This window comes from Myotis daubentonii, chromosome 9 (genome assembly GCF_963259705.1).
Source record: "Myotis daubentonii chromosome 9, mMyoDau2.1, whole genome shotgun sequence".
Taxonomy (NCBI): domain Eukaryota; kingdom Metazoa; phylum Chordata; class Mammalia; order Chiroptera; family Vespertilionidae; genus Myotis; species Myotis daubentonii.
This window is the reverse complement of record NC_081848.1, coordinates 57,201,878-57,216,210: the sequence shown is the minus strand read 5'-3', so window position 1 is coordinate 57,216,210 and position 14,333 is coordinate 57,201,878. Positions and strand designations below refer to the sequence as shown.

At 46.3% G+C, this 14,333-nt stretch overlaps 1 protein-coding gene across 8 annotated transcripts in view; it reads right to left on the bottom strand.

The window, feature by feature from the left end:
• Positions 1–14,333, bottom strand: part of NAV2 (neuron navigator 2) — a 366,516-nt gene that overhangs the window by 253,313 nt on the left and 98,870 nt on the right. Inside the window, exon 1 of one of the 8 annotated variants that reach the window (XM_059709136.1) lies at positions 7,679–7,804. The exons of the other annotated variants lie outside the window; for them this stretch is intronic. Within the exon in view, the coding sequence (XP_059565119.1) occupies positions 7,679–7,750 (72 nt within the window). The 5' untranslated portion in view covers positions 7,751–7,804. Of the gene's footprint in view, positions 1–7,678; positions 7,805–14,333 lie in introns of those variants that run through there. 8 annotated transcript variants of the gene reach the window in all.

Sequence of the window (14,333 nt, the reverse complement as noted above, 5' to 3'; positions counted from 1 at the left end):
TTGCCTTCTAGAAACCAACCCGACTGCCAGGCTTCTTTCCCTTCTCTGAAACCCTGCTGTACTTACGATTAAGCAACCCTGTGTGTCTGGCTCCCCAGCCGCTGTGCCTTTGCCCACGCTGTCTTCTCTGCAACCAGTACCCTCCACCCCACCACCTGGGAAACGCCTACCCAGTGTCTTAAAACCTAGTCAAGTGTCAATCCCTGCAAAGCCATTGCCAACCCACCTTCTCATTCCCAACACAGAATTATTTGTTCCTTCTTCTTGGCTCCAAAAGCACTTTGCACATGCCTTTATCACGGCTATTATACCTACCTACTCACATCTCTCTCAATGAGGGCTTCTTAAGAGTAGAGAACAACTTTTATACATCTCTGAAACAGTAAGATGGAGGACCTTAGAAGCATTAGAAAGGTGAAGAAAGGTGCACAGGGTCACAGAGCAATGTCTGACTCATGGCAGGGGCTCAGTAAACAAACATTTGCACCCCTATGCTCATAGCAGCGGAATTTACAACAGCTAATATCTGGCAACAGCCCAAGTGCCCTTCAGTAGATGAGTGATAAAAAAGCTGTGATACATTTACACCATGGAATACTATGCAGCAGTAAAAAAAGAAAGATGTCTTACCCTTTGAGACAGCATGGAGGGATCTGGAGACTATTATGCTAAGTGAAATAAGCCAGTCAGAGAAAGACAAGTATCACATTACCTTGTGGAATCTAATGAACACAATAAACTGATGAACAAAATAGATGCAGAGACACAGACACATGGAACAGACTGTCAAATCTCAGAGGGAAGTTGGGGGAGGGTGGGTGGGAGAGAAGAGATTAACCAAAGAATTTGTATGCATATATGCATAACCCAAGGCCTAGGGGATGGTGGGGGTGTGTGAGTGGGGGCTAGAAGGGTTCAATGGGGGGGGGGGGAGGGACATATGTAATACTTTCAACAATAAAGATTCAAAAATAATGAAAAAGAAAAAAACAAGCACTTATTGACTTATTGGAGGGTGAATGGATGGACAGAAAATGAAGGAACAGATGGACGGAGGGAGAGGGGGGAATAGACTAACCAATGTACAGATAGATGGACATATGGATGGGTGGGTGGAAGGAAAGATAGATGAATAATTAAATGGGGAAATGGCTGGCCAAATGGATGAATGAATGGATGGGATGGATGAATGAATCTGTTCCCTTCACTGTCTCGATGCCAAAGTCCTTGAAATCACAAAAGTTGATGTACCTTTTAGATCAGTCTTAGCACAAGGCATAGAACAGGAACTGGTAGGCAACACTCCACTGTGAGAATTCCCAGCAGCAGCATAGCAGGGCCCACCTGATAGTGAATACTCGAGTTCTTTTTAAAAAGACAGGCATTGCCCTGACTGGTTCGGCTCAGTGAATACAGCGTCGGCCTGTGGACTGAAGGGTCCCAGGTTCGATTCCGGTCAGGGGTATGTAACTTGGTTGTGGGCATATCCCCAGTCGGGGGTGTGCAGGAGGCAGCTGATCGATGTTTCTCTCTCATCGATGTTTCTAACTCTCTATCCCTCTCCCTTCCTCTCTGCAAAAAATCAATAATATATATATATATATATTTTTAAAAAATAAAAATAAATAAATAAATAAATAAATAAATAAATAAATAAAAAGACAGGCACACATAACTAGAGCAGGCAGGTACTGGCTCAGGAGTCAATTGTTAAACTTACAGGAAATTTCCAAGCGGGTTGTTAAACACAGCCATTATTTACAAAGAAATATCAGAAAGAGAAATTAAGAAAATCTAATTTACAAACTGCATCAAAAAGAATAAAATACCAAAGGCCGGGTTTTCTTCTCTGGGCAGCTGTTTCCTAATTGTCCAATTCTGCATTACCAGATTGGTCTAAAATTATTCCAAATATTCTCTGAAAGGATTAATACAATCTGTATGATTAGATATTTCTGATTCTCTACAATATTCTCTTAGGTGTTTCTGGATCCCAAAGGACCAATTCATCCTCAATTACAATTACAGTGTTTTGGTGACAGAACCTCTGGTGATCTGGTACAGCCCTAACTTTACAGCTGAAGAAAGAGAGGTCCATTGAAAAATGTAATATTAAATTACTTTTATGTTATTACCAAGCCAAAATATATTTCATATAACACAGGCACTCTATGGACCTAAAATAAATATATAGGCCACAATAAACCCTAATTAAAAATGAAGTAAATAATAATGTAGCTTTTTTTGTATGCTAAAGCTGAACTTAGCAAATTGAATATTCTAAAAAATAAAATATTTGCTTTCAAATTGTTTAAAATTTTCCAAATTCATTAAAATTTAATTGACATATAATGACCTGCATATATTTAAAATGTATAATTTGATGAATTCTAACCTAGATATGCCCTTGCAGTCATCACTACAATCAAAATAAACATTTCTACCAGCCCCAAGCACTTCCCCCGCAACCTTTATAACCCATCCCTCACACTGCTGCTGTTGCAAGGCTAATACTGATTTGCTGTCATTATACCCCCTGGCCAGAAAGCCAGTTGCTAAAGCACTAGGCAAACACAGGTGAAACAGGAAATATTATGTTATTTCTTCCCTCATGGGGACCTGTATGAATATGCAAATTTAGGGGAGCAGGCTGAGCTAAAATGCTTTAAATGAGAAAAAGAGAATCCTGGGAGTGAAAGAGATGAGGTTTAAAGCTGGGAAGCAGGGAGTCTGTGGGGTGGGGTGGGAGGAGGGAGAAGACCTGGAGACAAAAATCTAGGGGCATTTCATGAAGTGGTCCATGACCTGAACTGGCCCCTTTCAATAAAATCGATATTCTTACGGGTGCTTCCTAGGGCAAATGAAATCCTCAGGCAAAACAAGAGGTGCCAAGTCCTGCTTCCCAGTGGGTGAAGGGACAGGAGAGAGTAAGCCGGAGCCTCACGTGGTTAGGTTGCTCCCAGTTAAGAGTGATGAGGTTTACCCACAGGGACAAGTGGGAGGACGGTGAGCTCGCAGTATCCCTGGGCAGCACGTAGCAGCTATGGTCACAGGGCACTTCTTCAAGGAATGCTGCCTGGAAGGCCCTCTTCCCTGCCTCCTCCCTCCAGCACAAGGCTCCTGGGTTTTGGCATCAGTCTCCCAAACATTTCTGGTCTTAGGCTGCCCAGCCTCCCCCTGCCCCCACAGTCACTCCAATACCCTCCGAGGTGTCCCAGCTGGCCCTGCTCAGAGTGCTCCCTCGCTCCCAGCCACTGCCTCAGCCTGACCAGGTAATTAAAACTCACCTGAACCTCCTTCACTTCCATGGGGGCTTGCTGGGTCTCAGGTAGGTAGCTGCTAGGGATGGCCAGGGGAGTCACTGTTCCCAATTAGCATTTCCAATGGAATCATCAATACTTTAAAGTCAGGAGATTGATGTGAAGAAATGGAATCACTCTGGCAAGCTTGGAGGAAGTGTGTGTGTGTGTGTGTGTGTGTGTGTGTGTGTGTGTGTTGTTTTTAATGGTAAATGGTTTTTTATTTTGGTTTAGATCTTTTAGGACCATTCAGATCACAGCAAGTGAGTGGCGGTAAGCTGTGTATTGCTTCTTAAAATTCATACTACCCAACACAAACTGTGATTATTTGAGGATGTTCTCTTACCCAAGAAACCAGAGTAGTGGATGGTAGTTTAAGGATTCCCCTGGGTCAAGTTGCTTGAGAAGATTACATAGCCGCCTGGCTTACCAGGGAGGAGCGGATTTAGTGAGGACCTCAAGCGTGGGGTGTGTATGGGCAGCCAGGCTTTCCCGCTCTCCTGTGTGAGAAAAGCAAGGTGGTGGGGTCCGTCTTGGTTTCACTTAGAGAAAGAGGGAGGTGGAACCGGTTGGGGGCCCTGGAAAGTAAATGGGGCAGCATGTCTCCTTACTCTGCCCACTTCCAAGCAGGTGTAAGGAATAATTCCATGCATTTCCCTGAACTTCATGTTAGTGACGAGAAAATGTGTAGTGGTTCTGAGTGTGCACCTCTTAATGCACAAATCCAGGCAAGTTACTTACACTCCAACTCAGTTTCTTCCTCTGTAAAGTGGAGGCAGTAGTATTGCTAAGATAGCAGTAGTACTACTAAGACATGTGTAGAGAGCAAGGAGGATGGGCCAGGTACAGAAAGTCACCAGGGCAGAAAGGCCTGTATGCCTAGCAAGGGGCAAAACTGGGAAGACAAGAACCCCCCCGCCCTCCCCGCCCAGGGTAACCTATCCTCCCCTAGCATATCACTGGTCATGTGGTCTGGACCCCTGATCTTTCATATTGCTGGTCAGGCAGTTTAGACCCCCCTGAACTTTTTCTCCCTAAAGATAACATCTAGGCCTCAGTTGTAGTTCAGCTCCAGGCCTAGAAAAGCAGCTAAACCAGACAAGTAAGTGATACTTGGCTATCTCAGGATGTCTAGCTACATGGACTAATGACTCCCTGCCCTGGCACTGACCAATCAGTGGAGACCAGGACCCTGAAAGAGCACATCTGGAAAGCTGATGAATATTTTATTAAGACCCTTCCCTGAGACCTCCCCTAAGATTTCCACCTGCAAGAAAGAGATAAACACACTCAGGACAAAGGACCCAGTGCAAGTTCTCTCTCCAAGGAGCACACCCATGCCATTGCCTTCCCCATCTCCCTCCCACACAGGACTGTATCCCCTAGCCCAGCCGTGGGTAAACTACGGCCCGCGGGCCGGATCTGGCCCGTTTGAAATGAATAAAACTAAAAAAAACAAAAGACCGTACCCTTTTATGTAATGATGTTTACTTTGAATTTATATTAGTTCACACAAACACTCCATCCATGCTTTTGTTCCGGCCCTCTGGTCCAGTTTAAGAACCCATTGTGGCCGTCGAGTCAAAAAGTTTGCCCACCCCTGCCCTAGCCTCTAAGGCACCCCACAAGACTTGCAACCCTTGCAACCTGGGGAGCAATGGGTATCAGCAGCTTGTCTTGGGCTAACCCCCTGAACCCGTCTCCAAGGCCCCCTTTTCTCCGGCTTCTCGGTGAGCCAAAAACTTTCCTGTTGCTTCTCCTATGCCCTTCCTTGTTTCCCTGTCCTAAGGATATTTTTGCTGCCATCATGGACCCAGCACCCTTTGGCTCAGTGCTATGTAGCCTTTCCCTTTGGATATCCCCATCCCCCAACCCCTTTTCCTTAAATAAATTCAATTTCTCTTTAATCACTGTCTGAGATGGCTATTTAGCATGCCTGTGCACCATGGACTTTAACCTTCCAAGTATCTAGCATAAACTTATACTAAGGATTAAGTGAGAAAAAGCAAGCACCTGTGAGCACACACACATAGGTATTTCATGAAGGGAATGATGCTTATTAAGGAAGACCCAGGTGCTCCAAGTCATTGGGCCAGGGGGACCTCAGAAAGCTTGACATCCTCATAAATGGTCAGAGAGCGCCATCCCATTGGGCAGAGAGGCACAGGGCCTGGTCAAGGCAGCGCTGGGCCACTTGTGGGAAAGTTGTGTGGCAAAGCCTTAAAAATCTCTGGAGGGCAGGCAGTTCCCAGCAGTGGCTGGCACTGCCCTGCCTGTTCCCCAGTTGGGAGCCTCCTTCCTTTCTCAGCAACAACTCGGCCAAGGGACTTGGCCTCGGTGGAGGTGGCCGTTGTGCCCTGGGCCCCTCTCCAGGCCAGATGTCAGAACTCTCAGGCCTCGGCATGTAGGGCTTTTTTGCGTTTTGTATTTTTGGAATAGGCTTTTCCTAGGAAGACTAAACGATACCAAGCTGGCACCCAGGAAAGAAGAAGCGGCTCCCCTACCCCGGGGACAACCTGGCCCAGAGCACAAAAGAACGGTTTGCACAAAGATACTATTTATTTTACAAAGTCCTGGAAGCAAGCCCTGATTCATTCATCTCCAGAGAAGAATAAAGTCCTAACTGCAGCTCAGCCTCCCATCTGCAGTGGCCACAATTTACAAAGCTATGTGGTAGACACAATTGAATATGAGCCTCGCCGTGATCTGGGGAAAAAGGGAGGTGGCACATGCTCCCCATTTCATAGATGAGGAGGAAAGCGCTGAGCTGGACAGATCAGCATCAGCATGGCAGCCCCGTATTCTAACTCAGTCTGGCCACCCAGGTGTCGCAGGGCAGTTACAAAAACCAGGCCCAGCCATTGGATGGCCACGATGGGGAGACATTTCTAGGACGAAACTGAAGGGAGTCTTGTCTTGTGAGAAAACGGGAGTTGGGATTCTGTGTCTACTCAGCCAGGGTCAGCAGGAGATGGAAATCCCCGTGCAGTAAGAGAATGCTCATCGAAGCTGGGAGCCACATGCCATGGCTTCATTCTACTGAAATATCTATTTTTAACAACCTTCCTCAGAAAGAAATCTCTTCCACAGGGCCGTGAGCCTAGATCCCGGAGCTGAAAAGTAATAATAACCCAAAGACACCCCCGTTCCTCGCGCTTCGCCTGGGGTGGGGTTAGACATCTAAAGCAGAGGACACAGCAGTGCCCAGAACCCCGGCAGCCTTCCCCCTCTAATGAGCCAACACGCCCGGAGGACGGAGGCAAGGAGGAGATGGAAAATACTCAGAGGGCTCCATAGAGCAGCTCACATGGAAACAGCCTCAAACTGCGTCAAAAGGTACCCGTGGGGGGAGTTTTTTCCTACAGCATTTCATACCAGCATCAGTCATGTCCTTGCCGGTACAGAATACCTACTCACCCGAGCAAATGTTTTGGGGGCTTAAACGCTTCACAATCCATCATTCCAAGGTCAGTTATGCACAGTCATCACTAAGCAAATAAGAGCAGCACACTCTTCCCCGGAAAATAAGCCTTTCCTAAAGCTTACAAGGTTGCTGTCGCCTAGGGAGGGAGGTTTGGGGGAGGGGCAGGGAGACATATGGGGAGGAGGAGGATACACTACATCATTTTTTTTTTGCAAGTTAAACAGACCACATTCAAGTGACCATTCTGATTGTCAAACCAGAACGCCCCTCTGCCAGGAGCCTCAGGACTGCCTTCAACCTCAGGGTTGCATTAACAAGCAGGCGGAAGGCTAAGGAGGCATAAAGAAAAGAAACGCATCTTGTCTTTTCGCTCGATGTTGCAAGCTCCCACATGGTCTCCCCACAGGAAGCCGAAAGCCACGGAGGTAGCTGCTGTGTGGCTGGAAAGATCCCATCCATGTTGCCTGGCCAGGGGTGGGAGAGGTCGGGATGGGAAATCACTTCGAGTTGCCCCCAGACAAACCCCCTCTGCGGGGAGGCCCTCTGAGTACTGCCTAATGGCTGTCAAACCCTCAGCAGAGGTCAATCCTCCTCCCCGCTGGAGACCTGCCACACCCGTTGGCACCCTCCACCTTCCTGATCGTGGCCTTTGGTGTTTGCAATTGTAGTTTTTTTCCAGGCCATTTACAACTTCCAGACACATCCTCTCTACCTGCTCTAAAAATACACCCCTGGGCCCGCAGCTGTGAGGGCACAGGAAACAAAAAGCAACAAGGAGGTGGCAGTTAATACCGAGAAGCAGAAGCATTCTGCAGATGAAAGATTGGCTTGGAGCCCTCTTGTTCCCACCTAGCAGAGAAGACAGACAGCAGCCATCTCTAAACACAGTCCCAATCCAAGCAGACCTCATCCTCTCTCCCCACAGGCCCTGCCGGAGTCCCTCGAGGCTGCTTACCACTTTATAATGGTCGCAGGAATCCCAGCTTTGGCCCCGGGCGGGAACCCACAAGTTGATGCTTATGGGCATGGCTTGACCCACAGCACGGTCCCGGCAGTCCACGGCCTGCACCCTCTCGGGGTGTCCAGTTCAAAGCACTGTGGAGGCGTGTGAAGCCTCGAAGGTTAATTTTAGCTGAAGTCACGCTCCTGCCGCGGTCAGATTTTCTTACACAGGCCACCTCCTGAATAGCGGCAGCTTATGTTACCCCAGCCCGCTGGGCGGCCCTCTGGCCCTGGGCCCTGACTGCAGACAGCTACAATTCTTCCCTCTCCATATCCCCACCAAACTCCCTTTGCCCTCCAAAATAACCTGACTCCCCGGCTTACATTAAAGAAAATAAATCACAATTCCTTTGCTGCCCCAGGCAAACAAGCTTGGGGATGGCACCCCACCCCCCTCCTCTCCCTCGCCCACACATCTGAGAGGCTGAGAGGCTGGGCAAGGAAGCTCCAGGCCAAGGGGCTGCACAGACTTCACTTGAACTAGACAGTGGCTGCTGAGGCCACACAAGCGCAGAAGCCCGATGTGCTTTAATTTTCTGCAGTGAGGTTCTGACCGCCTTTGTCTGCGCTGCTGGTGGTGTGGTGCCCACACGTGTCTCATCTCCTTCCTGTCACTCACTCTGTCACAAGGAAAGATCATACTGCCCGCCCTTCCATTTCTCTAAAAGGCTGACGAAGGAAAGGAATCTGCGTGTTTCCACCCAAAGATCTCACTCTGGCAAAGGAAGAGAGTGTGGGCCCTCATTCAGCTCAGCAGAGGTTTGAAAAAGCTATCTGGGCCTTTGCATGGCGGCCGGATCCCAGATCTCAGCACTCACTGGGCGAGTGTAGACGCAGGAGGAAGGTCACCAGGAACAGCCCATTTCAGGCCCCACTTCTCGCCAAAATCAGTGATTGGGACCCAGGAGCTGACGGAACCAGTTTGTGCAGGAGTTGCTGACCAGATGGAAGTCTGTTGTGCTCTTGAGATGGCCTCCTCTCAATGTGGACAGGGCCATGGAAAGGCTATGGAAAAATTAAACAAATCCAGAGTGGCCTACTGAACCTCCAAACAAACCCTATAGCCGATAACCTTGCAGGCAAAACCCTGCTGTGCAGCATTTGAATAGGCGTGAAGACCACACCCCAAAACTGCTCCCTGTGGGATGCAATGCCTTGCCTTTGCCCCACTGAGGTCTACCTGCTACACTCCCACGCGGCCTAGGCTTCTCCTTCATAAGACTCATCATGCCAGTAATCATTTCCTGCACTCAGGTATTTATGGAGCATGTGCTCCATGGCACATACTCTTCTAGGCTCAGAGGAGTCAACAGTGAATAAGAAAAGTGCTCTCCTGGGGTTTTAATCTATTGAGGATGAGGGGTGGCAGAGAGACAAAATGGTGATAAACTAGTGAGCAAGCTGGTATCAGAGAATGATAAATGCAACAGAGCCGAAACCGGTTTGGCTCAGTGGATGGAGCGTCGGCCTGTGGACTGAAAGGTCCCAGGTTTGATTCCGGTCAAGGGCATGTACCTTGGTTGTGGGCACATCCCCAGTAGGAGATGTGCAGGAGGCAGCTGATCAATGTTTCTCTCTCATCAATGTTTCTAACTCTCTATCTCTCTCCGTTCCTCTCTGTAAAAAATCAATAAAATATATTTTTTAAAAAAATGCAACAGAGAATGAATGGTGAGGAATAGAGGGCTAATACTATGGGATGGAAGTCAAGAATGGCCGCTCTAGTCTGGCCTATGTGGCTCAGTGGTTGAGCGTCAAACTAGGAACCAGGAGGTCACCAGTTGATTCCCAGTCAGGGCACATGCCCAGGTTGTGGGCTTGATCCCCGATGGGGGCGTGCAGGAGGCAGATCGATGATGTTCCTCTGTCATTGATGTTTTATCCCTCTCCCTTTCTCTCTCTCTAAAAATCAATAAAACCAAATTTAAAAAAAAGAATGGCCTCTCTAAGGAGGTGATGGTTAGAGACCAAACTAATAAGAAAGAGACAACCAAGCAAAGTCTCAGGGGAGTGGTTCTCCCAGACCAGCAGTAACAGCATCACCTGGGAAGGTATTAGAAATGCAGATTCTCAGGGCCCGCTCCAGACCTTCTGGATCAGAAACACTGGGGAGAACCCCAGCAACCTCACTTGAACAAGCTCTCCAGGTGACTCTCAGGCACACTACAGTTTGGGACCCACTGATCTTGGGAAAGAACATTCCAGAGGGGGGAGTCTTTAAATAATAGGAACCCCCCAGCCATCAGCCCGTGCCTAGCACATAGTAGGAATCCAATAAGTATTTTTTTCACTGCTTGCCAAACTTAAAGTCCCAGTTCCCTGGAACCCAGGTAAAAATCACAGAAAGATATACATCACAAGTGTTATGTCCTAAAACTCCAGCAATAGCACCCACAAAGGAAGAGAAGGAGGTCATTTAGAATTCGAGGTGGCCAGAGTGAAGCTTTATTTAGTGCCTGAAACAGCCAGCCACTAAGATCGACTCTTCCCAATCTAATAAAACTTGGCATCACCAAGTTGGCAATTAGATTTCCTGTAAAAGGCTAAATGCGGTGGCCGTCTGCTTCCTGGTTCTGAAACTCAGTAAGAAAGGCATTAGTGTGTGGCAGCTGGGATAATCATTTAATTGATCTTCTCCAACCATAGAAGCCTCCTTTCCCCGATACAACCCACTGAATTGTAAATCAATGTCACCTTCAATGAAGGCAGGAAAAAGCACCCTCCTCCCCAAACCAAATTGGAGTCAATTTCCTAATGAGGCCTCAGTGAGACTATAAATGGGTGCTGCCACTTCCCCCCTCTGACTCCCTCCCGGGCCACCCACACAGCCCCATCCAGGCCAGTGGGAGCTCCAGTGACATGCAAAGCAGGAAACAAGGGGCTTCCCATGTTAGGGGCACCAGGACAGAAAGGACATGGTTTCCCATGTCAACCAGACCCGACTGAAAGCCCCAAATTGGATGCTATTTCAAAAGCATCTGGAAAGGCATCTGGCATAAAGGAAGGGTTCAATAAATCATATTTGTTTTTCTCCTCCTCATTAATGCTATATGTAATTTCACTCTTTATGCAACAAGTATTTATTGAGTACCTACTATGAATCCTTAGTAGAGAGAGAAAGATGGAGCTTGCTGTCTTAAGAGAGTGACAACATTAATCAAACAAGTATGTCCAATAAAAATACTATAAAAAGGTGTCAGAAGGAAAACGTGGTAAATGCTATAAAGATGAATACGTACTTATTCACCTAAGCCTATACAGAGAAAATTCCAATTTAGAGCTTATTAAAATACAGATTTCCAGGCCTTGGGTAGGCATCTAACTCAGCTCAGGGCATGGACCCTGGCACAGAGGTATGCTTAATAAGCTTTGGGGGCTGGGGTGGGGGTTCCTTCCTTGTAGGAGTGGAATGTCACAGACAAGCTAGGGGGGAAGGTTAGAATAATCCATATGATAGTTGATTAGAGTAAATGATTACAAATTAAGTTCATAAACTAAGTGATACTACAGTTTATCAGTATAAATTATATACGGATCTACATAGTAGATCAGTATCTATAAACTAATGTTTAGCTTATTCTAGATACAATATTTGTAGGTATGTGTATATACATGGGTTAGTATACACAATTTTCTTATTCTGTGAACTAAAAATGTCTACAAACAATAACACCCTGGCAACAACATAGTCAGTGCCGGTATCTGGGTTTCTAATACGATTTCCCAGTACAAGGAACCGGGGATCCTTGGAGAAATTGCTGATTCTTGGACTGAGATGGAAAATATTCAAGACAGGCCTGGAGCATGTTACACTGCAGAAGGTAAGGCTGTGTCCCCACACCAAAGCACACTGATGGGGGTATGTCAAAGGGACACAGGAGCTGATGGACAGAGCACCCGGCAGTCAAAGTTGAAACAATTTGAGCAACAAAATTAATAAAGTAGTATTGGATTAAAACCCAATCTGAAACAAATATTCATTATTCCATACTTCTATAAATAACTGAATAACTAACTAACTGGGGAGAACAGAAAAATCTCCCATGTAGAAAGAATTTTAGGTGAGTCACATAGCTCTGCTCTCAAAGAGGCGAAGATGCACGGCCCCTTCTGAAGAGTGGGCTGCACAGAGAACTTATGGAAAGGAGGAAAGAGTAACTCTACAGCGGGAACCTGACCAGCACCACCTCAGCCAGGTGACCAAGATTAACTTCAACATCATCAAGTCACGTTGACAGCATGTACCCTTAATAATATGTGGTGAAAATGGCACTTTACCTCTGGGGTCTTTCTCTCCAAAACCACGTCACAGTCCAATCATGACAAAAAGCATCAGACCAGTCTCAACAGGGCCAGAGACATTATGCAAAATACCTGACCAGTACTCCTCAGAATTATCAAGGTCATCAAAAACAAGGCACATTCAAGAAACTGTCACGGCCAAGTGGAGCCTAAGGAGACATGACATCTTAATGTAACAGGGTGGGATCCTGGAACAGGTAAAGGACAGTAGATCAATAAGTAAGGAAATCTGAATAAGGTATAGACTTTAGGTGATGATACTGTTTTCTTTTTTATTGATCGATCGATTGATTGATTTGAGAGAGGGGGGAAGGGGGGCAGGGAGGGAGAGAGGGAAGGAGAGAGAGACACATTGATTTGCTGTTCTACTTATTTATGCATTCATTGGTTGCTTCTTGTATGCGCCCTGATGTGGAATAGAACCCACAACCTTAGGGTATCAGGAGGATGCTCTAACCCAGGGGTCGCCAACCGGTGGTCCGTGGACCACTGGTGGTCCATGAGGTCCGAAAGGGTGGCGACTGCTGGTTTAAGGAAACCTTTAGAGCAGCGGTCGCCAACCGGTGGTCCATGGACCACTGATGGTCCGTGAGGTCCGAAAGGTTGGTGACCGCTGCTCTAACCAATTGAGCTACCCGGCCAGGACATCAGTGATACTGTTTTAATACTAGTTCATTAACTTCATATGAGTTAACAATAGGGAAAACTTGGTGTTTGATACATGGGAACTCACTGTACAATCTTCACCACTTTTCTGTAAATTTAAATCCAGTCTAAAGTAAAAAGTTTATTTTAAAAAAATACAAAGCTCCATAGCCAATTCTTAAACTCCGGTGGATAGCACATGGATCTAGCCATTTCAAGGGCAGAATGCTTTGCCTGATGTTAGATTTGGGACAAAATTTCAGAAACATCATTTACTTGGACACACACACACACCATACATAGGTATACGTATAAAGTTTATAGCCTAGTTACTATATACAATAAACTCTTCCTGCAGGGTTGAATTTCCTAGGATGCTCATTAGTAACCTTAAGGATAAAAGAACTTAACAAAAAAAGAAGGCATTCAAAACTCCAGGTTTTGCTTTGATCCTTTCAAAAGGACCATGAAAGAACTATTTGTGCCCAAAGAATAAGGCTGGGACTCTCCCAGTTAACAACCCTGAGCCCTCACTCAAAAGATCCCAATTGTCCTTAAAGATTCCACAATTGATTCTTCCTTACCTTTCAAAGAAGGAAATAGAAATGCCTGAGGTTCCCCCAAGTGAACCAGATCAAAACGTGTTGTGAGGCATTGTAATTAATAATGTACGTCAGGGAACACCAGGTCCTAAGGACTTCAGTAGAGCAAAAACGTCTCCAAGATGAATTTAATACTCAATGGCCCATGTTCTGAAAATGTTTAAGAGGAAAAAAATAACCACCATATGATTGGTAGCATAAGCCAGCTTTTTACCAGCAATAGGTGGCAGCATTTCTGCTCTCTGGGCCACATTCTAAACAGTTGTACAAGCTATTAATAGACAATTAGAAGACACGGGTTTTTCAAGGTCCTGCCACATCCCTGTTTTCCATTAAAGGATAAACTCTTTCTACAAATCACTTTTGCCAGAGATAACAAAATCACATCTCTCTTATTCACAACAACAAAAGAAAAAAATAATAAAGTGACAAATTAATTTCCCCAAACATAATAAAACTAATTTAATCACTGCATCCTGGCCATCTGCTTCATAGATGTAAATCTAACTGCATTTTCTGCTGCCTGATAACTTGCTTAATTTAGTTAGCTCGTGTGACCCTGCTTCTGTGAGCAGTTCTCAATGAGACCTCCTCTTGTTGGCTTCTGGACGCAGAACTGGCTGAGCCAGAATGTTTCTCCGTGGAGCAGTGATGGGGCAGCCCCTCTCCAGCTGGCTGCCCATCCACAAATAAAATTTTAAAGAGGACGGCTCAGATGGCTAGAATTTCAGCTGACCTGAGCTGGATAGTGGGTACCACTGGGCACTTCCTAGGTGTCAGCCATTAAGCCCTTTATATACACTTGCCACATTTAATCCTCACATCTTCGAGTTAGTTTCTATGACTAGTCCTATTTTATTCACGAGGAATCTGAGGTCTGGAGAGGTTAAAGCGCTCGCTTAAGGTCTTAAAACCAAGCCAGTCTGACCTGTCAGCTCAAGCCATTGGCCCCCATGCATGTGAGCCACTTAGGGCTGCTTCTACAAAGCCTGGTCTTAAACAGAGGCCCCAGAGAAAGAATGGGGCAAACGTGCAAATTGCAGGATTCAAAGGAAAATC